General features: G+C 49.1%; 8 protein-coding genes across 8 annotated transcripts; 5 read left to right on the top strand and 3 right to left on the bottom strand.

The window, feature by feature from the left end:
* Positions 1–104: 104 nt before the first annotated feature.
* On the top strand, positions 105–536 carry DEU56DRAFT_692270 (uncharacterized protein; the record flags this gene model as incomplete). Its single annotated transcript, XM_041347155.1, has 1 exon — positions 105–536. A coding segment is annotated over one exon (432 nt), but the record flags the coding sequence as incomplete, so codon positions are not given.
* Positions 537–3,541: 3,005 nt separating this feature from the next.
* Positions 3,542–4,055, top strand: DEU56DRAFT_718113 (uncharacterized protein; the record flags this gene model as incomplete). The annotated part of the gene is made up of 2 exons (XM_041347633.1): positions 3,542–3,893; positions 3,946–4,055. Coding segments are annotated over 2 exons (462 nt in total), but the record flags the coding sequence as incomplete, so codon positions are not given.
* Positions 4,056–5,018: 963 nt separating this feature from the next.
* On the top strand, positions 5,019–7,508 carry DEU56DRAFT_937795 (uncharacterized protein; the record flags this gene model as incomplete). The annotated part of the gene is made up of 8 exons (XM_041358834.1): positions 5,019–5,246; positions 5,293–5,678; positions 5,732–5,885; positions 5,936–6,680; positions 6,730–6,767; positions 6,820–7,008; positions 7,058–7,201; positions 7,257–7,508. The coding sequence occupies 8 exons, from the start codon at positions 5,019–5,021 to the stop codon at positions 7,506–7,508; spliced, it is 2,136 nt and encodes a 711-aa protein (XP_041215414.1).
* A 2,860-nt stretch (positions 7,509–10,368) lies between these two features.
* DEU56DRAFT_767069 (kinase-like domain-containing protein) lies at positions 10,369–11,873 on the top strand. The gene is made up of 9 exons (XM_041351128.1): positions 10,369–10,388; positions 10,442–10,567; positions 10,621–10,689; positions 10,741–10,926; positions 10,978–11,008; positions 11,062–11,099; positions 11,129–11,131; positions 11,155–11,379; positions 11,438–11,873. The coding sequence occupies exons 2-9, from the start codon at positions 10,454–10,456 to the stop codon at positions 11,663–11,665; spliced, it is 894 nt and encodes a 297-aa protein (XP_041215413.1). The 5' UTR covers positions 10,369–10,388; positions 10,442–10,453; the 3' UTR covers positions 11,666–11,873.
* A 309-nt stretch (positions 11,874–12,182) lies between these two features.
* DEU56DRAFT_767062 (uncharacterized protein) lies at positions 12,183–13,694 on the top strand. The gene is made up of 7 exons (XM_041351127.1): positions 12,183–12,465; positions 12,522–12,684; positions 12,738–12,977; positions 13,035–13,129; positions 13,188–13,260; positions 13,309–13,404; positions 13,456–13,694. The coding sequence occupies exons 1-7, from the start codon at positions 12,247–12,249 to the stop codon at positions 13,515–13,517; spliced, it is 948 nt and encodes a 315-aa protein (XP_041215412.1). The 5' UTR covers positions 12,183–12,246; the 3' UTR covers positions 13,518–13,694.
* Positions 13,695–15,084: 1,390 nt separating this feature from the next.
* Positions 15,085–17,448, bottom strand: DEU56DRAFT_906586 (MoaB/Mog domain-containing protein; the record flags this gene model as incomplete). The annotated part of the gene is made up of 9 exons (XM_041356834.1): positions 15,085–15,336; positions 15,388–15,733; positions 15,782–15,969; positions 16,019–16,368; positions 16,422–16,524; positions 16,571–16,674; positions 16,731–17,088; positions 17,143–17,363; positions 17,418–17,448. 9 exons carry the CDS (start codon positions 17,446–17,448, stop codon positions 15,085–15,087), a joined length of 1,953 nt encoding a protein of 650 aa, XP_041215411.1.
* A 578-nt stretch (positions 17,449–18,026) lies between these two features.
* Positions 18,027–21,077, bottom strand: DEU56DRAFT_767046 (uncharacterized protein). Its single transcript, XM_041351126.1, has 5 exons — positions 20,817–21,077; positions 20,511–20,753; positions 19,173–20,322; positions 18,619–19,119; positions 18,027–18,567 (listed from the first exon to the last, which is right to left on the bottom strand). The coding sequence occupies exons 1-5, from the start codon at positions 20,982–20,984 to the stop codon at positions 18,164–18,166; spliced, it is 2,466 nt and encodes an 821-aa protein (XP_041215410.1). The 5' UTR covers positions 20,985–21,077; the 3' UTR covers positions 18,027–18,163.
* A 143-nt stretch (positions 21,078–21,220) lies between these two features.
* On the bottom strand, positions 21,221–24,235 carry DEU56DRAFT_767044 (cleft lip and palate associated transmembrane protein). The gene is made up of 17 exons (XM_041351125.1): positions 24,146–24,235; positions 24,058–24,091; positions 23,684–24,003; positions 23,519–23,633; positions 23,378–23,463; positions 23,284–23,322; positions 23,163–23,235; positions 22,786–23,113; positions 22,659–22,733; positions 22,408–22,528; positions 22,281–22,356; positions 22,192–22,231; positions 21,980–22,130; positions 21,883–21,924; positions 21,756–21,826; positions 21,620–21,698; positions 21,221–21,559 (listed from the first exon to the last, which is right to left on the bottom strand). The coding sequence occupies exons 1-17, from the start codon at positions 24,227–24,229 to the stop codon at positions 21,452–21,454; spliced, it is 1,842 nt and encodes a 613-aa protein (XP_041215409.1). The 5' UTR covers positions 24,230–24,235; the 3' UTR covers positions 21,221–21,451.
* Positions 24,236–24,250: the final 15 nt, after the last annotated feature.

The following is a 24,250-nucleotide window of genomic DNA, read 5'->3' as shown; positions in this document are numbered from 1 at the left end:
CTCCCTATCCCCGCAGTACTTACACCCACTCAACGAATGCGGGGTATGCTCGAGGATCGCTCATCCACGAATGTCTTGCAATCATTTTACAGCCCCTGATGAAAGCCGCCGAACTTGGAATCATGATGTCCGACCCAGTGGGAAACATCCGCCACTGCTTTACCCCCCTTGCGGCATACATCGTCGATACTCCCGAGGCGTGCATGCTTGCATGCGTGCGCGGCAAAACTTCTCCATTTACACTGGCATCTTATCTCCAGTTCGGGGACAATTTTCGTCACCCTGCACGTACACGTGCCATCACGCTCGAGCAGCTCGCCAGCATCAATGTTGACCCCAACGACCTGGAAGGATATTTTGCCGCATGCGCGGAATTCCGGCTAAATGGTGTCTTTGCACCTTTCTGGAAGGGATGGCGGTTTAGCGATCCTGCGATCTTCCTTACACCTGAAGCTCTGCATCACTGGCACAAACAGTTCTACGACCACGACGTGCAATGGTGTCTTGCAGTTCTTGGAGTGCAGGAATTCGATTTCCCGAATCTCAATACTGCAACCCGTCACTGGCTATCGCCACTTCCCCAATGGAATCTCCAAACTGAAGCAGGTCACAGGCAGAGTCCACCGCGATATACAGCGCTATATTGTTGGATTGATCGCTGGTGCAGCCCCTCGTCGATTTGTGGTCGCAATTCGCGCTTTAATGGATGTCCGATACTTAGCGCAGTCATCCCGCACCTGATGACAACTTACTGGCGGCTATTGACAGATCACTTGCAATCTTTCACGACAACAAAGATGTCATCATGACACTAGGCGCTCGGATGGGTGCGAAGAGAGTCATCGATAATTGGCACATACCCAAGCTAGAGCTCATGCAGAGCCATCACCACTAGCTCGCGCCAAGTCGGTGCCCTCATCCAGTGGTCCGCAAGACGCAACTGAACATGCGCACGTCTCTGAAATCAAGGACCCAGCACGGCGTACTAACAACAACGACTACGATCCCCAGATCTGTCGTCACTTAGATCGAGCAGAGAAACTGCATCGTTTTGCAATTGCTACAACTCTCAAGAGTCTTCCCACAGATCCCGATCTCCGTGAGGATGAAGAGGACAGGGACGAGGACGAGGAAGGGGAAGGGAATGAGGAAGAAAATGACGAACTGATGGATCCACGAACTGCACTCTTAGAAGAACTAAATCACACGCGCACCACTTCCAACTACTTCAACAAACTGAGAACGTTGGGGACTGCAAGGCGCGATGAAATTCCTCAGGCTCATCCTCCTCGTACGTTCCTTGCTGGCAGTACCGCCGTTCATCTTAACTGTTACCCCACCCGCACTGGCTTGAAAATTGACGAGGTCGCCGATCAATTTAACATCCCAGATCTGCGGCATGCTCTCTCGGACTTCCTTCAACGTGATGCGAGGAACAGAGATGTAGTTTTTGGGGTGGGGGTGCCAAGAAGATCGCTGATCGACCGGCCCTTGAATATACCTTTCGAGCGCCTTCAAATATGGCATACTGTTCGCTTGCAGCAAGTCTGTCTCCATGATCCCAGTATCGTTTTACCCGCACAAACTTTGCATGCCTCTCCTGCACACGCTGGGTGGCCAAAAGGCCGACAGGATGTTGCCATTCTCAATGTCAATAGCGCGTATGATTGGCCCAAGTCAGGGTTAACGGGTGAGCTCTTTAGTACTCACATACACTTTGATTGTCCCTGACACCTTCCGTCTCTTTTGAAGGTCACACTGTCTGTTGAACTGCAGCTCATCATGCGTCCAATGCCACGACGAGGCTCACGTATTACATGGCATGATCGATATCTTTGTTATGTGCGGAGCTTTAAGGTTGGCGCGGTTGATCCTGTCACCGAGATGCACACATTGACACGCACAAAACATGCCAACGGTACTCTAGTGGGAGATATAGTTCCCCCTGACACAACTTCGAGCGTTCATCAATATCATCCCGAGACTAGGTGCTGCAGCAGATCCTCGGTTGACCAAGTCTACTTCCACGCACTATCATTCCTCGTTTTACTTGAACAAGTACTTTGACAAGCAAATTATGATACCTTGTACTATGCATCGCAAGGATAGATACGATACGATACCATGACAGATTTTTTTGTGTAGTACTCAATGTGGTATCAGAATTTGAATTTGATGTTATCTAGTATGCCTATCTATGCCCACGCCGCAGCCCGCAACCCGCAGCCCACTGCACTGTAACCAGAGGGAGTGCTCAACAAACTCGCCGACTATTCAGACAGACAGGCAAGTTGTTGTTGTAGAACACATTGGTCTGCAGTACTCATTACTCCATAGCGTTGACCGGTCTTGACTCTGAACGCCATGGCAGACGACCCCGCTCACTGACCAGACTCCACCAACAACATGCGCCACCACATCATTCGACCTCTATCTTTGTCGACCTTCACTCAGCTCGACGGGTTTCCAGCCTGAGGGTGGTCGCACCTTCGATCTTGTCAAAGAACTACTCAAATCAGAACTCGAAGGCCACGTCATTATCGAAGCCGACCTGAAGATCGAATACAATGCTAGTGTTTTCCACCAACTCGTTCCCAAATCCTCGTTGGAGACCAGGCATATCGCACAAATCAATTACTATGGTCGGGATAATGGACCACCGATATATTTCCAGGGCGCATGGAACTTCGATCGCCACAAAAAGCCCAGATTGAACAATCGGAACAACGACTCTGGCGATTCGGATGATAAATCTGATGCTAGCACAGATATCGTTAACACAGATGTCGAGGCCTTGGATTCTCAAGGTTCAGGGATGGTCTCAGATGGCACCTGGAGTCACGATGAATACGATGGGACCGCACAACCAGGATCGAAGAGGGGACGTAAACCTTCATCGACTGAGAAAGACTTGCAGTGTCTTTTCGAGACTGTTCAGTATGCCCTGCGCCGTAAACAGCAAATTCGCGCCAAAATTCCCTTCCCGATATCGAAAATCGAACGATACTGGTCTGCAGAGTTTGCTGACTCACCAATACCAGACCCTTATAACGCACAAAAGCCTGATGTTGCTCTGTTTTATTACAAGAGTAAAACTAGCGAGAAAACGTGGACAGACGTCCTGAGCTTTGTTGAGCATACAACTTCTGATTTCAACAAGAGGCGTGACCTAGGAGTGTACTGGGGGTCCGCCACTAAAGCATATCTCATCATGCGAGAACAGCCCTGGCGTCGCTTCGTCCTCTCATTTTTCATCTCTGCCGACCATCTTTACGCCCATTATTGCGATCGCTCTGGCCTCATCATCACTCTCCCAATTCCCATCCAATCGTCACCCGCTCGTGTCGCTGATGCGATAGCTACTCTCTCATTAGCGGATCCCAGCCTCTTGGGTCTCGACCCCACAACGCATATGTGCATCACTTTTTGCCAGGGTACTCACACCGACCTAGCAGTGGGGGCGATCGGTTGGGTAACCGACAATGCTGAAAAAAAGTACTCGATCATGGCTGTTTTGTGGAAGAGCCAGGGTCTATTTTGTCGCGGAACGGTTTGTTACCGTGTTCGAGATCCTGTAGATGGAAAGGAATATGCGATGAAAGATTGTTGGGTGACTGAGGCGAAGAGATACCACGAAGTGGACGTCCTTGGGAGGGTCAAGGGCATCCCTAATGTGGTCCAACTCGTAGACCACTGGGATGTCCTATCCAATGGGGAGCCTGACTGCACAGCCCGCATTCGGGATGGATATGGTGTCCTGCTCGAGAACAGGCCAGACACGAGGTTCTTTAACAGGTATCACCGGCGCCTTCTCTTGACCCCCTGTGGAGATCCATTATGGGATTTCAGCTCCAGAAAGGAACTGATTTGCGCCTTCCGCGACTTCGTGGTTGGTCAGTTCAGTTTGTGTTTGATTTGTTGTATCATCTAACACTCTATCTATAGCTCATGAAACAATGATCCAACGACGAGTTCTACACGGAGACCTTAGCCCAAACAATTTTATTATCCATGAAGGTATTGGGTATTTCATTGATTTTGACCACGCGTCAATCATAAAGGAGGGCGAGACATTTACAGTTTCGTTTGGTACTGTAAGTTTGAACATGAAGTTCGAGATTCTCGCTATTGACCACGCTATTTCAGGGAACTGTGCCATATATCTCTATGCGCATTTTGAAAAAAATGTCGAAGAACGTTGACATCCTCAAGAAGGCAAAGACGATCAACGCAAAAAAGAACGACAACACCAACAGCATCGCTCAGCCGGAACTGGTTGAGCACAATTCCAGTGATGACCTCGAGTCCCTGTTCTATATTTTTTTCGAATTCGTTTCCAAGTACGGGGGTGCACATGGTACACTGGCTCCGACCTGGGATAAGATGAGTATGCCATGGGCGGATGCCTATGAGAATTTGGGCGCTACAAGCGGCTTGCTTGCCACCTTTTTGGCGAAGAAGGGAGCCATGTCTGAGGGTGATATCCTGACAGACAGGGTATCAGACTACTTTTCCGAATTCAAGCCCATTGTTGACGAATGGCGCACTCGAATTTATCGCATGGAGTCTAATCTCGAAGGAGCCATTGTTCATGACCACATCTTCCAAATGCTTGCTACATTCATTACGAAACTTGGCGATGAACTGCCAACTCCACTACCCTCTCCAGTAGCTCCCCCGAGTGCCTCAAGTACTCATCGTACTGGAGCTCCCCCCATCGTTCAACCCACAGCAGGGTCTTCGCTCCGTCGTTCATTGCGGCTCAAGCAGGCGGCCGGACCTAACGATGCTGGCAGAGACTAACGCAATTCTGATGCCTCTTATTACTATCCTTCATCTGAGCTTTCTTATGCGTCTTCCTATAGTTCCTTCTTTCTTCTATGTTACCTCCCTCAGGCTTAGAATGCCAACCACGGACGTCGCTATGTACCAAATCATGATTATGTAACATGGATTATGTCAGTCATTGGTACGCATAACTAGCTAACTTCGTACATGTTATTCAAGCCACCTGATACATGCCTCCGAAGAAGAAGCTCAGACGTTCTTCTCCAGATTTAGGGGTGACTGCTCGGCGAAGCTCGAGATCTAATCGTGGTGTTGGAGGCCATGCAGCGCAGCTGCAAAGAGTTGGAGAAACACTTGCTGCCCCAGCAAGGAGAAGACCAAAGGGTGACGATCTTCAAATCAGCAGCTCAGAAGAAAACCCTATGGCTCCTTCGCAGCTTCAGCAAGGAAAGAGAAATGTATTTTTTTTTTTTTGTGACTATGTTCAAGCTAATTTTTTTTCAGCCTCCTGCAAAACCTCGCAGCTCTCCAAAAACAAATCAGAACGAACGCAGAATAACGGGAAGCGACCAACATCCTCAAACTCCTACTACCCGTCTGGATATACATGTGGCTCGCTCTTCCGAAAGGTTCGGATTCAAGGAACCCCATTCCAATGGTCGCGAGAAGTCCAATGGTCGCGAGAAGTCCAATGGCCGCGAGAAGTCCAGGGAGGGACAGCCTATGCGGAAGGAAACACGGTCCGGTGGTCGCAAAACGGTTGGACAGAATGTGGGTCAGCGAGACACAGGTCATGAGAGGGAGTCTGCGGGACGTGATAGTGGTCACGAACGTGATGAGTCTGATGTCGATGTTGACCGCGATGATTATTTTGACAGTTATACGCAGATGTAAGTGTTCTTCTTTTGCATGTGTTCTTCCTGATATTATGTTCTCATTGCAGGGATAGAGGCGCCGACCAGGACACGCACCAGCGAACGAACGATACGGGCAACACAATGGATCTGGACGACAATATTGATCCGCTTTTTCCTGACAATGAAGCTCAAGGAGATGATGAAGTAGATTTAGATGGCGAGCCCACAAATAAGGAGCCGGTATTTGATTTTTCCTCTCTCCATTCCTGCATTAATTATCTGTACTCAAGGCTTACGATGTTCTCGAGCGTCATCATGCAAAGAATGGGCAGCGCAAAGCTCCTTCACCAACCCATTTGTCAAAGGGAAAGGGAAAGGAGCGCGCACATACTCTCGACTGCCCAGAATACCCTCCACAACACCCATCCCAACATGTTCATTCTAGATCTCCTCGCCCATGCTCTCCTCAACACACCAGGCGCTCGAGGTCCCCTCGTCGATATCCATCATCTGGAGGAGCTACTGCTGTTCGAGCGGTTCGTAGACACTCACCTGCACTTCACTCACGTCGTTTCTCTCGTTCAAAGTCTCCACGCCAACAATCATCTCAGCAAGTCAGATATGAACGCACTTCATCCTCACGCATGCAGTCTCCTCTTCGGGGTCCATCTCGGCCAACTACTTCCTCAAGTCGCAGTCACACAAAGCCCACCTCTCGTGGATGCTCTCCATCATACACTCCATCTGACCATATCCCGCCTGCGAGCCGTGAACACTCTTGTAGCTCACCCGAAGTTAGTCGCCGATCTGGCAATGGTAAACAAAAGGTGAAGACAAACCAGGAGAACCCCTCGAAGCTAGGATTCTATCCACCTACTTGGCAAGTATTCCTGCAGACGGCGAAATTAGAGATGCGGTTGCAGGCCGTTCTAGCCCACCCAATCCCAGAATCCCAGAACGCCCTCAACCTTGCACGAGAAGTCTTGGATACCGTGCTATGGACATACCACGAGAAGAAGATTAAACTCGAGAGAGGTATATTCTCCCTACGCCGCCGTCTACTGTTCTCATAGCTGTTTACAAGGTTACTTTCCGGAGTACGACTCACGGATGTGCCGTCTGGTAGGTCCTTCGTTTCTTGATGGCGAATATGTTCGTTGACGCTGTTGATGAGCTGTGCGATGATCTCTTCACGTTCCGCACAGAGCTCAAAAAGGTCGTCATGTCTGTCGCAAAAAGGGTGTACGACATCTTCCCACAGGGCTCGACAATGCGAAAGGAGGAGGCCCAAAAGAAGGTCACCGCTGCTGCTAATAAACTCCTCAAGAGCGGTGATTACCTCCGGCTTCCTGACTCGTCTGGCGTAAGTTGCGACTCCCGGTAATAGTGTCACTTACATTTGACTTTCGCAGGGAAAATTTGAGAATTTCTCGGCGCAGGCTCTCAAGGATGCTTGTCTCGAATTTTACTACAGCAACGGCAAGAAAGCGCTGAAGAACACGGATGAATTCCAACGAACAATACCCATCAACGCGATGCTGCTTGTAGCAGCGGTGGTGTGTTTTTCGTTATTTTATTTTATTTACCCTTTCATCACTGATTATACAACAGTTGAAGGGTGTTCTCTCCGGCTTTCGGGAGACCGGTACTGACAAGGTTCCTGATCTTACCGCTGAACAGTGCAGGACCCACTTCGCCAATCTACAGAAATCGGTTGACAAACTGCTCGACATTCCGGAGCGCCGCGAAGAGCTCGAAGACATGTTGGAGCAATGGGCTAGGATAGGCATGGGTGACTATGACGAGTATGCGGATGGGAGTGTGGCGGACAGCGACGCGGAGGACGTCAACATAATTCTTTAGTAGTACTGCTCAGATCAATGCACCATGTTTTTGTTTCACAATTCATACAGTTTATGCCAGCATGTCTACTGTGTGAAGCCCTGTCATTAAATATATCCTTGGTACAGCATGTCTCAAGTGGACAGACTGTACAGCATGTCCCAGACTGTACAGACTGTCCTCTCGAGACATGCTGTACAGTCTGTCACAACGCAGACGGTCTGTACCGTGTGTACCGTGTGTCCGTCTCATCACAATGCAGACAGTCTGTACAGACTGTCTGCATTGTGATGAGATGTACAGATTGTAGGAGTATGTAACAGTATTGTAAAGGGGGGACTTCCTTGTGTAAGTGTAATGTCTGTACAATACTGTACAATCTTGTACAGTATTGTACAGGTACCCCATAGTTTGCTGATGTGTTGCAGGTACGTCCACGTCTTTTCGACATCTCGATGGTATCACGAGCTCCATTTGAAGGTTCTCACAAACAAGATTCCCTATTATCACCTCTCGAATGATGCGACCATCATCGTATGCATAGCCAAGTCGCAAACACCTTCCCGATCTCGGTATCCTGTAATCCCTGACAAATACTGGGAGTTTATCGAGGAATGTTGGTCTACTGATCCTCGGGACCGTCCATCGGCGAAGAGAGCTGACGGCATGATCAGGAATGAATGTTATGCGTTGTCCAGACCTCGTTGATTCTTGAAGTGTTTTGCATACAACTTCCTATTTATGGTAGAACCAAATTGACAGCGTAGGGCAATGTATGATACCTGTATAGTAAACGTAGGCTCACTCTGTACAGACTGTACTTCTCTTGTACCGTAATACTAGTACTGGCTTCCCCCGGGCCAAGGCAGATTTAAAGCAAAAATAAAACATTCTTCATGATGGGCTGAGTACGGCATCATTATTGGGCATTCCAATTTTTAAGAGTAGTAAGCTACACCTGCCGAGTTTTTTTCCCGTCCTTTGCTGAAGTACGATTCAATTTTGCGAAAAGGGGACAAGGTTCAGCTTACCGCAATCTCCTGGCAAGGAGTTGAGAAGGACGTGATTGAACTCATCGATATACATACAGCGATGCTGGTGATTATTGATTACAAGCGAACCGCTCGCCTGCGGACGGACGGACTTTGCGATAGTAACGAAGCATAAACAACATTCGCAGTCTCTCTCTCCTCATTTGCCTCTGACGGTCTGACCACAACGTCCGAATATGCCGTCGATGTCGTACTCTCGACAGCGCCGTGTATAATTGACCGTGCGCAAAGCCGCATCAGTCCGTACGTCGACAACCGCGCGTTGCAGCGTGAGACCTTGTGATCCGCAGAAAGATGCTTGCGTCCGTCCAAGGCCAACGGGCCTTAGCACACAGGTGGAGCGCGCACATGGCAGTACGAAAACAGCACAGTTGGAGCGCGCACATGGCGTCGACACCATATTGGAAATCACTCCGTCCTTACAATATGTAGATGTGATGGAATATATGCCCTTCTCAGGTCTCCGGCAGTTCACTGATGAAAGGCTGATGTCCACGACAGGGAGCCAACAAGCAAGCGTGGTTAAAACGAAATGCTGTGCAAATTGACACAGGAAGGGGGTGTTAGGAAGTATATAAATGAAGCGGTTCCCAGACACACGTACATGCAATCAGGAAAATCGCCCGCCCATCCCAAAAGTTGCTACTAGGCCTCTAGGTAACGTCAAAGACAGTCTGAACTTCCACCGCTGACGAACTGGCGATCGGCTTCAGCAGGCAAACATTTGAACCAGCTGCCGGTAGTTGGGTATCCATCAAAATCATTATCAACGTCAGGCCACAGCAGACGACAAGACCTCAAAGACGGTGCTCCGAATACTCTCAAATAGTACTTGCTGGTGGAGATACTGGTCATGGCTTCAGGATCGAGACGGCCTGCTGCTGCAGCAAAGAGATCGATTTTGACACCCGTGTTGACCTTGAAGGGTCACACAAAGATCGTTTCATCCATATCCTATGTTTCGGACGGCAAGCGAATGGTCAGCGGGTCAAGGGATGGGACCACTCGGCGATGGGACCTTGAGGTGGGGAAGGAGATTGAGGAAGCACGGGATGTTTGTAAGCAGGAAGTAGGTGCCTTGGCTGTATCAAGGGATGGTCGATGGGTTGCCATGGGTTACGAAACTGGGGAGCTCAGAGTTTGTGAGGTTGAGACGGGGATTGTGAAAAGATTTGAAGGACACTCAAAGTGCATTACCTGCATCGACATCTCCGCGGACAGCACGTTGCTTGCGAGTGGGTCAAGCGGGTCGACAGTGCGGATATGGAGCTTGGACACTGGCAAACTGGTGTCTGGTCCATTCCAGGTTGATGAAAAAGTGGCCACAGTTCGATTCTCCCAATTGCAAAAGAAGATTGCAGTCATCTCAAATGTGGGAAGTCTTGAAGTGTGGAACATCCGAACACAGAAATCGGATGTTTGGCGGGAGAAATCACATTTCTTAATACATCGATCTCCTGTGTTTTGGACTACTGAAGACAAGACCATTGTAGCTGCATTCGATTTCGCAGGCACTGACTCCCCGAACACGATCCACGAGTTTGACGCATCTACACTGCAGTCGGTCGGAGCTCCCTTTAAAGGGCACACCAATACCATCGATGGTCTAGCACTTTCATTCGATTGTGCTCTCCTCGCTAGTTGTTCTGATGACCTTACCATCAAACTATGGGCCTTCGAGTCCCGCCAGCTCCTTGTCTCATTCCACGCTCGTAGTCCTCGCTTCATTATCTTCTCACCCGACTCGCGCCAACTGGCTTATACGATCTGGCACAACACCGATATCTACGTATGCAAAACCCCACCTGAGATCCTTGCTAGCACTCAGCCTGCACACCAAGTGCCTAGAGTGCGCAGTCATTCCCGTACATGTGTTTTACATTCGCTGACATTTGCTTGCAGACCACTGACACAATGCTCCAAAACCTCACGGCATACATCACCAAGGACGGAGACTATCCTGTTGCTCGTGGTGGGTTTGGTGAGATTTGGAAATGTACCTATTCCATAGATCGGGGATCTACCAAGGTTCGTTTGTCATGTTGTGGCTGTCCTTCTGTCTAAAATTGATAATCGCACAGGTTGCAGTGAAAGCATTGCAGGTGTACGCTGCTGATCAACTTGGTCCACCGAAAACGAAAAAGATCAAGGTAAGTGTATGACATCTAATATCACCTACGCTAGATGTCGCTACTTCTTAGAGAATAACGCGTGAACTCAAAATATGCGCCAACCTCAAGCACAAAAATATTCTCCCCGTCTATGGTTATACTAATGGATTCGGCCCATTCATAGCGCTGGTCAGTCCTTGGGCAGAGAATGGGAACCTGACCGCCTATTTGGAGCGTGTAGGTGCGACTCTTACTGTCCTCAGACGATTCGAGATCGTAAGCCGTCCCTTGTATTTCATAAAGACTATAGACTAATGGGAATCTCAGCTCAGGGATATCATAGCTGGTCTTCAATATCGTACGTGCTAGTTAGTCTAACCCTGGACCAGGAGCCCCAACTATTCCCCGTAGTTCACCTCAACAGTGTCATCCATGGCGACTTCACTGGTGTAAGTTCGAACATTCTCGTTAGTTTCAGCCTGATTGAGATGTGTTTTCCAGCCAAATGTGCTCATCCATGGCGATGGTACTGCGTGTATTGCCGACTTCGGTCTCTCCTTAATGTATTCGGAGGTTATAAGCGCCTCGCAGGCTTCCTGGACGTCCACGCTCAAAGGAAACATGCGATGGATGGCTCCTGAGCTACTTGTACCAGAGCAGGAGGACGGATCTCCAACACGGCCGAGCGAGCAGAGCGACATGTATTCATTTGGCGGTATCATGTTGCAGGTACGTCTTGGGGAATCTCAACTTCTAAATGATGCGATACCATCAGCTCTATCTTTAGGTTCTCACCAACAAGATTCCTTATTATTACCTGCCGAATGATGCCACTATTGTCCTATGCATCGCCAGGTCGGAAAAGCCTTCCCGAACTCGTTATCCTTCGCTCCCTGACGATTACTGGTTGTTCGTCGAGCAATGTTGGTCTACTCATCCTTGGGACCGGCCATCGACAGAGGGAGCTGACGGAGCGATCAAGAATGAATTGTATGCGCTGTCCAGATCTCATTGATCCTTGAACTGTCTTGCATATCATCACCTGTTTACGGTACAATCGAATAGATAGACAGCATGAGGCTTGGTGTGCTATGCTACTTAGGCCTTAGGTATAGTCAACGTAGGCTTATCCCGTACTTTGATTGTACCGTAATACTGTAGTTGCATGTACTAGTACTGGCTTTCCCCGGGCCAAGGCAGGTCTATTAACTCTCCCACTCCCCTACAAGTTGGTGGATATATTGTTGCAGTGCCGCACTCGCACTCAGCACTGTACGCACTCTTCGGAATGAAATTCCCGACACAACACGACCGGTACTACTTACTTCTTCACGACCACCAATTATGATGTGGAATAGGTGGTACTTATCGACTCACATTCATCTTGTCACGGAGACACAAAAACACAGCCGTACTAGGCCTTAGTCGAATAATCAAGCTAGCCGTTCCGTCAAAGCTTCACTGAGCAGCCGTGTGTAGATTTGAATCATGAGGATGAGTAGCTAGACGCGTTACTATAGTATTCACACGATAACTTGAAGCGACCGGCCGTGACCTCCAGTGTCCACCTCACCTTCCAACGCTCATTCAACTCATATGCCTGTAGAGCCAGCCTCGGAACACCCTATGGGCCATTCGTCTAAGTATGACGAGGTTCCCCAAGAACTGCACAGAGCCATGCTGCGGCTCAACTTCCCGTCATCATATGTGGTTGTCGGTGCGTACCGGCTTTTCACCGACAAGTCTCTCTATGTCCCTGCGTGGAATAAATGCCGCAACGGCGCCCGACGAGGGCTAATATGTGGTTTTGCTTGGGTGAGTCGAAATTTACCCTACGCTCTATGCACACATACTCAACAGCTTCCGGCCAGATATGCGCGTCGTACAACATCCAACGCCGCATCATCAAAGCAATCCTCACAAATCCTTCCTCCATTTTCTCCGTGCGCTACATAACACGATTCACAGAAACCGCAGACGACCTATCTCACGAGACGCTCCTAGGGTTCAAGTTGCCCTTAAGTATATCCACATGTGCACCTCATTATTGGGTTATCACACTTTGCGCTGATTATATATCCTACCAGACGTCGCGATACTCTTGGTAGGATCGCAAGTCACCGCAATCATCAGCTTTTTCGTCGCTCGCAATATTCGCGTCGCTCGCCAACGCGTCTGGGACCAAACAGTTGCCTCGCGCGGCAAGGGGCCCGACTTCTGGCAGCCATATGTTGAAGAATGGGATTCCCCACCCGTTGTCAATGAACGCCAGGGTCGTGTGGACAGGATGTTGAAGATGTGGTTCTGGAAGATGATCATACAGAAAGGTGACCATTTGTTTTACTGTATTCACAGAGCTATTTCCTGAGGCGTCATAACTTCAGTCATCTTACTCCCCCTTTCACTGTATCCATTTGTCGGCACATTCATCGCTGCGGGTTTTAAAGGCATGGGCACCGCTCAGGACTTGCACAAGCCGGTAAGCCCTCTGGTTTACCTTCTCTTCGTCAATACCGACTCCTATCATCCATGGCAAGTATTTCGCCACAAAGAAGATGACGGCCTATCAGGAAGCTGTATTTGTTGAGGAGCGTAAATGGGACTACCGAAGTATGCACAACATCTCATTGCTTGCGTGTTTGCTCAAATCACGACCAGTGTTCGGTTTTGTCGCGGCGCTACTCGAGGGACTACCAATCATCGGTCTTGTTTTCACAGTATCAAATCGCATTGGAGCTGCAATGTGGGCTCATGGTATGTTTCTTCACCTTTTGCCCTCATACACTCCCATCTTATTTTATTCAGATTTGGAAAAGCGTCAGCACTACGTTGCAGCGCAACGTCGCACGTCAGTCATAGGCTCTTAGCAAAAATTTTGAACCTGTCCAAACGTAGATTTTCTTGGCTGTTGGCATATCATCTTGTAACATGTACACTACGTGACACCTTAAATTCACGCTAGGGACACTTGTCATTATAAAGATATGGACTTGAGCTCACTGTATCATATCACATCCACAACAATGATAAAACATTCTTCATGGGCTGAGTACGGCATTAGTTTGGGCCTTACAAATTTTAAGAGAAGTAAGCTATATCTGCCGCGTTTTTCCTCCTTCGTTGGAGTACGATTCTATTGAGGGGATGAGATTCAGCTTACCGTAATCTCCTGGCAGGATGTTGAGAAGGACGTAATTGAACTCATCGACAAACATACAAGTGCATGATGTAGGGTCAATGAACGATTTAGGGATGTCCGGCCTGAGATTCCAAAATTTGCGGCAGCGACAGGAAGAGGACGGATGTGGAGGGAAAAAAGAGAGCTTGTTCGAAATAGCGCTCATCACGCACGTCATTGTAAGGCTGAGAAACTGCACAGTTGACAGCGAGAATTAACAGAGAGCGGAAGTGGGGACTGTTCCAGATGATGGACTTTCAACACCCGGACTAAGCAAAGAATTTGTGACCTACCAGGATGTCTCAGATAATGACCATATCATGAGGACTTGGACGCTGCACCATGGTCCATCGCCCTACATCAGACCGCATTCTCTGCCACGAATTAATATCGTGTGGACTCAGTCGCAGAGTCTGGTATCGCGAACGCAAGCTAGGCCAGACAACGATGTCTCGACCTGGTAAGCACCCTCAAGAGCGCCTCTCTCCATTAGTCAGAAAATAACACCGGCATGAAGAGGGATAGACCTTCTGCGCGAATAGCCTACCATTCGTGGATTTGGATGGACACGAGGATCAGGAGATCTTACAGTAGAAGTTTTGCGGGGGGTTGTATTGTTTCACAAGCCAGGCTGTTACATTGCTTTCGGCACTTAGACCTGAAACTTCCAGAGTAGTGTGGAAGCTCAACGTCTAAGTTCCGGCGAGCATAAAATGATGAGAGAGCTCAGAGAACGAAATTCGCTAGCCAGCCTGAGGATGTGTTTGTACTTGTTGATCAGAAAATCTATGTCAGTACGTCATTGCCGGTTCCTTCGACGCGAACGTCCATCGAGGCCTAGTCTCCCCTACACTCAGACCAATCGAACGAATATAGTCGTTCCTTCTAATCGAGGCCGTCGATACGAGACCAAACGGAAGTTTGAACCAGCCATGTATCACGAGATGTCGTCAACATTTGATCCGCCAAAACGCGCCCTTGCCATATGACTGCTGCGAAGAGGCAGGTATCAGACTTGGTAGATATCATAGACGGTGGACGCACACCAGTTCTCCGATGAATCATTACAAGGTGTATGAATCCCAATAACTTTTTGAAAACGGGACATACAATTTCGTCCGCGTGCGCAAGACGGCACCAACTCAAATAAAAGTGAAGAGATACCCACAAAGCAGCGTCAGCGATCGATTTGACGATGAAACCAAAATTTTGGAATCTCTCACAGGACTTGATTTCATTGCGAATGTTGCTAGCGACTATGTTAGTTTAGGATCTCGCATCTGCAACTCTCCAATAATGACAGCATCTGCATAGCTCCCAGCTTCTAATCTATCTGGCCCACCTTCCCTTTTTGTTGGCAGTTGCACAAGGCCGTTCGCTCCACTCAGGCTTTCAACCCGACTCGACCTCTGGCCACCTGTACTCGTTGCTCGTAAACCTCCCTCCCCAGCTTTCACAATCACGCGATGGAATTCAACGCGAGAGTCCAGTCGCATGGCATCTCCCAGCTACCGTATCATGGTCAAGAAAGAACTAATTGAAGGCGCGAGTACACGTACCTTCACACGCACACGGGGCAGGTGGCATCTTTCGCCATGCCATCCGCCAAGCTTCCGCAACGCTGGTATGACAAAGACGTAGAATGTGACCAGGGCAGAGGCAGGGTTACCGGGAAGAGCAAACATGAATTTCCTCTCATGTTCTCCTTGCGTTGTCGGGATACTTGCAAACGTAGTTGGCTTTCCGGGTTTCATTGACACACGTCCGAAATGGATCGTACCCCCGAATTGACGTTCGACTACGGGCTTCAGAAGGTCGCTCGCTCCCATGGACGTCCCGCCCGTCGTGAGTAAAAGGTCGGCACTTTCGAGACCTTGTTTTATTGCTATCACATGCGCGTCGATGCTAGAGCCGTCTTAGATGATGTTTGTACAAAGAAATTAGTCCTCTTACTCGTCGGCAACAATTCCGAGGTCAACAACGTTATATCCCATTCCTTCGAGGGCTGCCCGCAGTGATGGCCGGTTTGTATCCCAAATGCCTCCCCAACCATCAGAGGGAAGTGGGTTAGGGGATTGGAGGTCCAGAAGCTCGTTTCCCGTACTCAGGATAGCGACAACGGGTTTGCGATGCACTTTGACCTGATACTAGTTCATCTCTACACTGACACATGCCTATTTGTCGACATACCTCTTTCCGCCCGACAAACGTTAGGGTCCCGACTTCGCCTCCGAGACTTGTCAAGACCTCGCCTTTCTGAAGCACAAGGTCTCCCTTGTGTACATCAGAGCCCGGTTCTCGAATGTTGTCGCCTGGCGGAACCTGCGCGAGGGTCTTCACCTCTTTTTCTTCTGCATCTTGTCCATCGGCGTTCTTGGCGGTTGATAATAGCTCAGTGTCTTCGACCATGATCACTGTATCAGTTCCTGCTGGGAGAGGCCCTCCTGTGTTAATTCGAAAAATTGATCCCTCAGGGAGAACGTCGGCCAAGGCGTGAGTTCTGGACGTCAGAACCTTGTACGTTCCAGGAAGGTCAGACGCTAATGGCTGGATTAGCATAACCCGTCAATATGCGACAGATGCAAACGCTAACAGCGAAGCGCATAGCCATCTACGCTAGTGGTCTTGGATGAGGGAACATTCTGCGGAGCATATACATCTTCGTCGAGGATGTGGCCAGCCAGCGCAGGTGTTACCTGTTAATACTCAGCACATAATTGATGCATACTAGCTTTGACTGACAGGAAGAGATACCACACCCAGTGGGTGAATTTCATGCACGATCATCTTGAGAGCGTCCTCGAGGGATATTTGCGGATATGGTGAGACGCGATGGCGAGCATAAACTGTTGATGATCGCATGATGCTTTGATACGGGCCAAAATGTCGGATGAAGACTTACCAGGCAATGAAGGATCATGAGATAAAATTGACCGAGGTTGCGGCACGGGGTGATCATGATGATGGTGGTGATGGTGGTGCGGATCTCCACCATGTCCCGAACCCATAGCAGCATGCACCTGCTTGCCAGTTCCCCCTCTGATGAGATCGATGGCATGTTCAATGAACCCATTTGCAAAAAGAGCTTCCAGGTTTTCTTTGACGGCCTTCACACTGCCAGGAAGCGTGATGACAAGTGTATTTCCTACTGTGCCTGCGACAGGTCGAGATAGTGCTGCCAGTGGAGTGCGCTTTAACGACTCTGCTAGCAGTAGATGAACGATTCCTGGTGCTGTGCGCTCCAATAAGGGACCGATCGCCTGAGAAGGAGGAAATTAGTGCCTGCGAAAGTAGTAGTAAGAGGCATCTAGTACTTCAGGTGTCCGATCGCGCACGCCGAATCCCGTTCCCCCCGTGGAGATGATCCAGTCAACAGCGTTGTCATTGCACCAGTTTCTCACTGTCTCGCTGATTTTTTGTTCGTCATCTGGAAGAATAGTGGAGCGTACGCAACCATGCCCCCGTTGCCGAACGATTTCCTGGATTGTTGGACCCGATCTGTCTGCAGCTGCATCCACCGACGCTGTATCGCTAACTAACACATTTTTGGCTCAGTTTGAACCTCTCTGAAATCAATAACAACCCTGACCTGTGATAACGCCAACTTTAATTGCGCTCATGATTAATGTCCAAGGATGACTGATGCTGAGCGCTGATCGTTGGCACTGTTACTCACGGAATCCAGGAACTTCAACGTTATCTTATCACACAGCCACAGACTCGCTGATCAGGTTCCTCACGTCATCCGACCGGCCTCCCTGATCTTGACGTTTCCGACTTTTCTCCACCCACCCCAAACCCACCCTGATTATATTCAATCACGAGCTTGGGTGAAGGGTAACAGTGGCAACAATCCATGCGCCCTTGGAATTCCTCCATGTACCCATGAAGTCGTCAGATCTCGGATTCTATTTGCGACATCATGCTCCGAACTACCATGAGGTGCCATGGTGGACTCGGAAATAAGCGAAGCGTCTAACAAGATCTGCAGGAACAAGATGGTGTACTACGAGCCCCGTCAGGGCAATATACTTTGACAACCTGGCGCAAACGTACCTCATTGGGGCTCCGCGATGGCACTCTATCGTGACATTCGACGCCACACAGTATGTCAAAACTTAAAGTCAAGGGTTCAAATTACGCATGTACTCCTCATCCAACAATTGATCCGGGATCACAGGAAAGAGAGAATAGAAAAACTATGATGAATTTCAATGCAAACCAAAACATCCATACCATGTACAACAGTATTGATACAAGTAGGCTATCAAGGTGCAAAGTAGATGAAGCACGGTTATTATTGAAAGAATAATGTAGATCATCAACTTGGCGCGCTTATGCCAGGCTTCTCCACATCCCAGCCGCTGGAACTTTACTTCGAGCTTCGAGAATCTTGAGTGCCCGCTGTCTGCCCCGTGCTTCATCGGGAGGGTCCATTTGAGAAAGTTCGTCATCACTCTCGTCATCCTCATCACCCTCATCATCCTGCGAGACAAAATCCAGCGTTCCGGGGTCCATAGAACGGTCACGATCACGAGCGGCGTACGAAGCTTTTCGCAAAGCAGAAGCAGAATGCCTATTAACCATATTTGGCAAAGGGGGTACCATGGCACTAGCACGGTCAGAAAGGGATGTCTTTGGCTGATATGACGCCAATGACAGAGGCTCTCGTTTGCGTGATAACGGCCCAATACTGATAGGTAACGACCCCGGGATTCCTGGGGGATGATGGCGTGTACCTATACGAGTCTTTAACATGGTGATTTGATGAAAGGGAAGAAGAAACTGACCCGGAGTTATATCGTCACTCTCATCAGTGTCGCTGACAGTGGCGCCAACTTCAAACTCCTCCGGTATGAACGCCCCAGCCACGCCGTTCTTGCCATCTTGTCTACTGACAAACAACTGCCATGCTCTGCTATTGGGCCTCCAAGCACCTCTGTGACTTGGGGTATCAGCGGCAACCAACTTCAAAATTTCTTGTTCTTGTGGATCAGAAGTCTCAGCTCCGACGGTGCGTCGGATATGTTGTGTGTGCAACTGCTCAGATATTGGGGCTTGTGTTCTACCTGTCGATTCCTCTTTAGAAAGTTGGACTTGAAGTGAGGCATAGGCAGGTAAGGAGGTCGGCCTCAATGTCGATAGTGATGTTGGTAGGCCAACGTGGCTCGTACCGTTGCGAGGGCGCACACGGCGTCGGGGAATGTGCGGAATCTCTTTGAATGGAAGGACAGGGGCTGCATCTGAGGAATCCCGATCACTGCTTTCACCATCCAAATCAAATATCATGTCTAGATCAAAAGTACCGTCAGAAAATCGCATAAAAATCGTCATCGTTAGGTACCTTGCATATCACGTCCTTGACTACTTCCATTTTTCTCCGAATTCGGCCCGTCGGCTATTAGCGCGTCTGGTTTAATGTCAAATGTTACCTTGCGCTTTCCCCTCGACTCATCGCCGTTCCTGCCGTGATCAGGCTTCTGCAATCGGCCTTCTTTCGCTCCCTTCAACTTGTTCTCTTCGTCACCCGGGGACTTGGCAGAAGTGGAAGCGTTACTCGGTTGCGGACCTTCGGTCGCCTTAAGCGTCTCCTCCTGGATCGTTCCGGTTGCGGAGAGTCGCTGACGTCCGCGCATCATTTCCATCTCAGCTTCCATATCAATAAAATATCGGAAACTCGCAGCCGTGTCCCGAGCCTCGTCCATGCTGCGTTTGAACGGCTGAATGAGACTTTCGCCCGTTGCCAGCGGCAATAATTCTCCCGATGAAGTAGATGACAGTGGTGACCGACTGTCAGTTGAGCCGACAGATGACGGATGGGAAGAATAAGGCGGCGGCGACCGTGGAATATCCCTTGTCTCTCCGGAATGAGTATTTCGTTCCCGAAGGGCACGAGGATGATGAAATGCCGAAGTTGCAAGAGACGCGGAAAGCGAAGATACTCTTGGTACCGATGACGAAGGGGATACCATTCTGCCGGGGCTGACCACAGGCACGAAGTCCCGTACGGAAACCGAACCAACGGCAGACCCTCCTGCATTGTTAATATTGGACTTTCTTGCGGGATCCCTCCGTTTAGCGCCATCGGAAGCGCCCCAATCCTTCTCCGTCTGACCTAAGCTCTCGAGAAATCTTTTCCACAGACTCTCTACGACTTTTTTCAGATCCTCTTCGGCCTTCTCAATTTCAGCGACTTTATCTCGTATAAGAGCGGTGAACTGTTCCTCGGCGGACGATCTTAGAGCCTGTGACTTGGATGTAGCTATGGACGACAGGTGAGCAAAAACGGGATGTGAAGGTATAAAGGGTGCGGGTGGAAACAAGGGACGCAAATTTGACAGTATGGGGTCGGAAGGTACTCGAGAGCGCGACACGTCAGTGGAGGCGATGTAAGAGGGCTGCGCAGGGGGCTTGGAAGCATCTGGCGGCACAGCAACGTTGAAAATCGGGGAATATGTCGTTGAGGATAAGAGCCTGAGGACGGCATCAGGATCCTAAAGAAAGTTCCCGGTCAGCAAACCCTGGATGGAATCATGTATCATGACATCACGTCATAGACGTCATGCCAGCAAGGAAATGCCGGTCGTGACATATCCCCGGAAACTGCACGAAGGATTGAGGGAATTGTGCTAGAGACTAGAGAACTGGCCTCCCTCATTAACAACGGGGAAAATCGACTCACCAGGCACTCCGTGTGTACCTCAATCCAGCCGCAACTGCTCATCAGTATGTCCTGCTCAACCCAGTCAAAAGTCGGAAGCAAGGGTCCCTCTTGACCCTCCACATCCAATGGGACCAACTGCTGTACACGATATGCGAGGGTCTGACACAATAAACATGTCAATGTCGTATACCGGATGCATCGATTAGTATCGCCCAGAGGGAGACCCATTTTGCGTGTTCTCATCGTCACTTGAGGATGGGCCTATAAGATAAAAATCAGAATTCACGGCGAAAAAAATTGTAGCATGCAAAAGATGCAACTTACAACGCTGAGACCGTCTTGACCAGCATAAATCAGTGTATAGTCAGAATCTGTTGCACTGTCCTTGAGAAAATCTGGAGGAGTGCTCTGCGGTGGCGAGTGGCTGGATTGTATTCGAATATTGAGACATTTGCAGGCCCTGGTTATACCATCCTGGCGGACATTCGCCATGGTTGACGATGACCTGGCAAGATGAAAAGCAAGGAGATTACAACACGAGCGTTGGCGGGAGAGTCAGAGATGCGGATATGAATCCAGTGTCATAGTTATCCCTATTAAGAAATCCTTTCCACGGTCCGACGAGTGCGGTAAAATTCGCGTGTTTCTGTCTAATTTTATCCAATATCACCGCAAAAGTCCAAATTGTTCCAACGACGGCGAAAGCCTCAGAGTTCACAGCAAGTTCACAGAATTTCGCGCATAAGATCCATTGGGATATTACAGGATGACTCTTGATCACAGTAATCAATAGGTGCTCCAGATAATACACTCAATCTGATCTAGTAAGTACGTCAAAGACATTCTAGGGTGAGTCAATCGCATTTACGCAGGCCCCACAGGAGTTAACACGCAGAAGAACATTCCTTTAGACTGAGCATCCCGAGACGTTGGGTAGACCAGGCGAGGTCCCTGGAGGTCTACTTGTCCTTCTTCGTCTCACCGCTACCGTCAGCTTTGACGACATCCTCCGCCATCACCTGACCATACTCGTTCACTCGTTTAGGATCAATGCGGTAGATCCAGCGCTAAACGAACACGAGGCTTGAGTCCAGATTATCATGTGGAGAAATAGCTCGTGGACCCACCTGATACAGGAAAACTAAAAACACAACATCATCCCGGAAACATGCTAGCCGGTGCAGCACCGGCATCTTGATGCAGAACCTGCATTCCCGCGAAAGGTCCTGTGAGCATGAACACTGATTTATCGTAAATTCTTACGCAAAAAGATCGTCGACAACTGTCGATAACGTCTTATATATCATTGCCTTCATGGGCATATGCGCCACGCTCTGAAAGAATGCCACAAGTCTTAGTAGGATGTACTCCCTGTATGGGCAAGACGAACCTTGAGCTTATAGTTGATAATAAGTTGAGGTATCAATTGTGCCTGTCACAATCCATCGATGTCAGGCAACCGAGCAGCAGCATGCAAGTGGACTTACAAAACCAAACATATACACGAATGAAGTCAGCGTCGAGATCACGAAACTGTACCATCCTCTATGGCTCTCATAAATCAACGAGTAGATCGTATAAGCGGCGAGTAATGGAATAGTAAAGTATGACACGATGCGGAATGCAAGCTTGTCATACCTGACCAAATACTTATGTCAATATTTGTTGTCCTGGAGCCGTAGCGACCACATGAACTCACTCTTGTGTTTTCTTCTCATCATCACTGAGGACGTGCTTATCTGATGTGGTGATATGTTAGCTCACGAAAACACGTGCAACAAACTGTACCTTTGATACTAAGCGTATAGGGCAGTTGGGAGCCAGACGGAGCAGCGATGATGCTGATATCCACAGCCTTCGTGATCTACGAATAGAATCAGCCCAACTCAATTTTGTGGAAATGTTCCCCGTGCACCTTCCAGGCTTCGATAACGACACCCATCCCAGACCCCATGAGGATCATCCAGCTCGTGTTTTCGTTGTTGTCAATGAGGTACAAAAGCACCACGGTCTGGACGAACACGTTCGTTATTATCTAGAAAATGATCCAATACGCCGATCAATTTGTGACTGGGGCGTCTCCCGAAAAGGGAACATACCGTTCTGTGAAGGAGAACAAGGAGCCATTATGACGGCCAATGACACTTGTACCACGTAATATCTTACCTGACTGAGACGCCCACCAGCTCCTTCCGCTGGCGCCAATGTGAAACATCTGACTTGAAGGCAAGCATCTCAAAGCTTCATACGCCACCATCAATAAGATATCCGACAATCGCTGCGAAGCACTTACACAACGTGCAGCATGCTAACCAATCCAGTCAGACCCAGGAACCACGGATTAGTCTCGGTAAGCATTCGCTTGACCTCGTCAAGTTCCGCTCCTGCGCCACCACCTTGTTGCTTGAGGGCTTCGTCGAAGCCATGACTCATCGACGCGAATATCTGGAATTTGAAGTATGACATGGGTTGGAAAATTATTTCAAGCGGCAGCGTCGGGGTCGTTGTGTTAATTTCGACCAGATGGGAACGAAGTAACCAGAAGTCATTGGGGAAGATTATGGGCTTGTAGAATCCTTTAGTGCCAGTGTCATCCCGGGCACCTGGAATGAGATGCACATCTAAATTCATAGTGAATCACATGTCCTAATCCCTCTTAGACAAACATACGCTCAACCAGGACTGGGGGCAGCTTGTCGACTGCTATGACCGTCTCATCGGAAACGAGGGCCAAAGTAAGATTCTGTTTAAGGGTTTATCTCTGAAAAGGTTCATGCAAATTAGGACCTACCTTGTGCCAATGCGACACTATGACATCATCTTGCAGCTCCTAGATCATCCTACCCGTCGAAAACGGTAGGAATAAAAATAATACCGTGACGAACCTGTTCCCCCTCTTCATTGTCATCTGGATTGGAAAGCAAGTTTTTCTCTTTGCGTGCCTTCGCTTTGGGCATGTACCGCGTCAAAACTAAAACAAAACACGAGTCAATGTCGGACTGAAAGCCGGCAGGTTCTAGTCTCACGTTTCCGAACATGATGCACTGATTGAGGATCAAAAGAGGGATTTGAAGGGTCCGGACTTGCGCCATCTTTGACAAGGAAAACATCCGCCCATAAGGATCCATTCTTTTGCACGGCCTGTACAAGTTTCCATATGGGCATCAGAGGAATTAAATTGAGCAGCTCACCAGGGGCAGGTTGATATCATAACTGACAACCCTTGTCTCCTTCCAGTCTCCGAATGTGATGTTCTCCCAGATGAAGTTAGGAAGACCGGCGTCCTGGTCTTCCCGCCATGCTGACGTCCATTGACGGGAAAACACATCGCCATTCGGCGAGGTCGAAAAGTATACATGCATGGATAAAGGTTGTCCAAGTTTCCAAGCGGTATATGCCTGCACTGGGGGTAAAAGGAATGGATTGGCCTCACCCGACTGTGTAGAGCCACTACCAGGTGTCGTTACAGAAGGGGTAGTTGGAGGCTTTGCCGGTGCAAATAACTTCATAGCTAGACAGTCTCCGGTGAGTCTTTGAATTGCTAAACAAATACTTGGTTACGCACCAAGCTGAGAGAACGCCCACATCAAGAACACTTGCTGCGGGTTGAGTTAGCAGCGGTAGTGCGTGAAATTCAGGACATTTGTGCGAACCTGAGCCACCGAAAACAATTTCCGTACTGTACTTTCATCCTGCTCAGCGGGAGGCCCAGCTTGAGCTTGAGCTGGCGTAGACATAGCTGTGACAAACCAAGGAAC

Source organism: Suillus clintonianus (genome assembly GCF_016758775.1).
Source record: "Suillus clintonianus strain FC179 chromosome Unknown DEU56scaffold_2, whole genome shotgun sequence".
Lineage (NCBI taxonomy): Eukaryota > Fungi > Basidiomycota > Agaricomycetes > Boletales > Suillaceae > Suillus > Suillus clintonianus.
Note: the sequence above shows the minus strand (reverse complement) of the source record. Positions and strands in the feature narration are given on the sequence as shown.

Bases quoted from the DNA above. Each gene is read 5' to 3' on its own strand.
- DEU56DRAFT_767069 (XM_041351128.1), top strand. From the start codon at position 10,454: ATGCTCCAAAACCTCACGGCATACATCACCAAGGACGGAGACTATCCT. The intron at 10,690-10,740 runs GTAAGTGTATGA...GCTACTTCTTAG, and splicing joins CGAAAACGAAAAAGATCAAG to AGAATAACGCGTGAACTCAA. The intron at 11,380-11,437 runs GTACGTCTTGGG...CTCTATCTTTAG, and splicing joins TTGGCGGTATCATGTTGCAG to GTTCTCACCAACAAGATTCC.
- DEU56DRAFT_767062 (XM_041351127.1), top strand. From the start codon at position 12,247: ATGCCTGTAGAGCCAGCCTCGGAACACCCTATGGGCCATTCGTCTAAG. The intron at 12,978-13,034 runs GTGACCATTTGT...TCATAACTTCAG, and splicing joins GAAGATGATCATACAGAAAG to TCATCTTACTCCCCCTTTCA. The intron at 13,405-13,455 runs GTATGTTTCTTC...TATTTTATTCAG, and splicing joins AGCTGCAATGTGGGCTCATG to ATTTGGAAAAGCGTCAGCAC.
- DEU56DRAFT_767046 (XM_041351126.1), bottom strand. From the start codon at position 20,984: ATGGCGAATGTCCGCCAGGATGGTATAACCAGGGCCTGCAAATGTCTC. The intron at 20,754-20,816 runs GTAAGTTGCATC...TTTATCTTATAG, and splicing joins GTCAAGACGGTCTCAGCGTT to GCCCATCCTCAAGTGACGAT. The intron at 20,323-20,510 runs GTGAGTCGATTT...AACTTTCTTTAG, and splicing joins AGGTACACACGGAGTGCCTG to GATCCTGATGCCGTCCTCAG.
- DEU56DRAFT_767044 (XM_041351125.1), bottom strand. From the start codon at position 24,229: ATGTCTACGCCAGCTCAAGCTCAAGCTGGGCCTCCCGCTGAGCAGGAT. The intron at 24,092-24,145 runs GTTCGCACAAAT...CTCAACCCGCAG, and splicing joins AATTGTTTTCGGTGGCTCAG to CAAGTGTTCTTGATGTGGGC. The intron at 23,236-23,283 runs GTAGGTCCTAAT...ACCCTTAAACAG, and splicing joins TAGTGTCGCATTGGCACAAG to AATCTTACTTTGGCCCTCGT.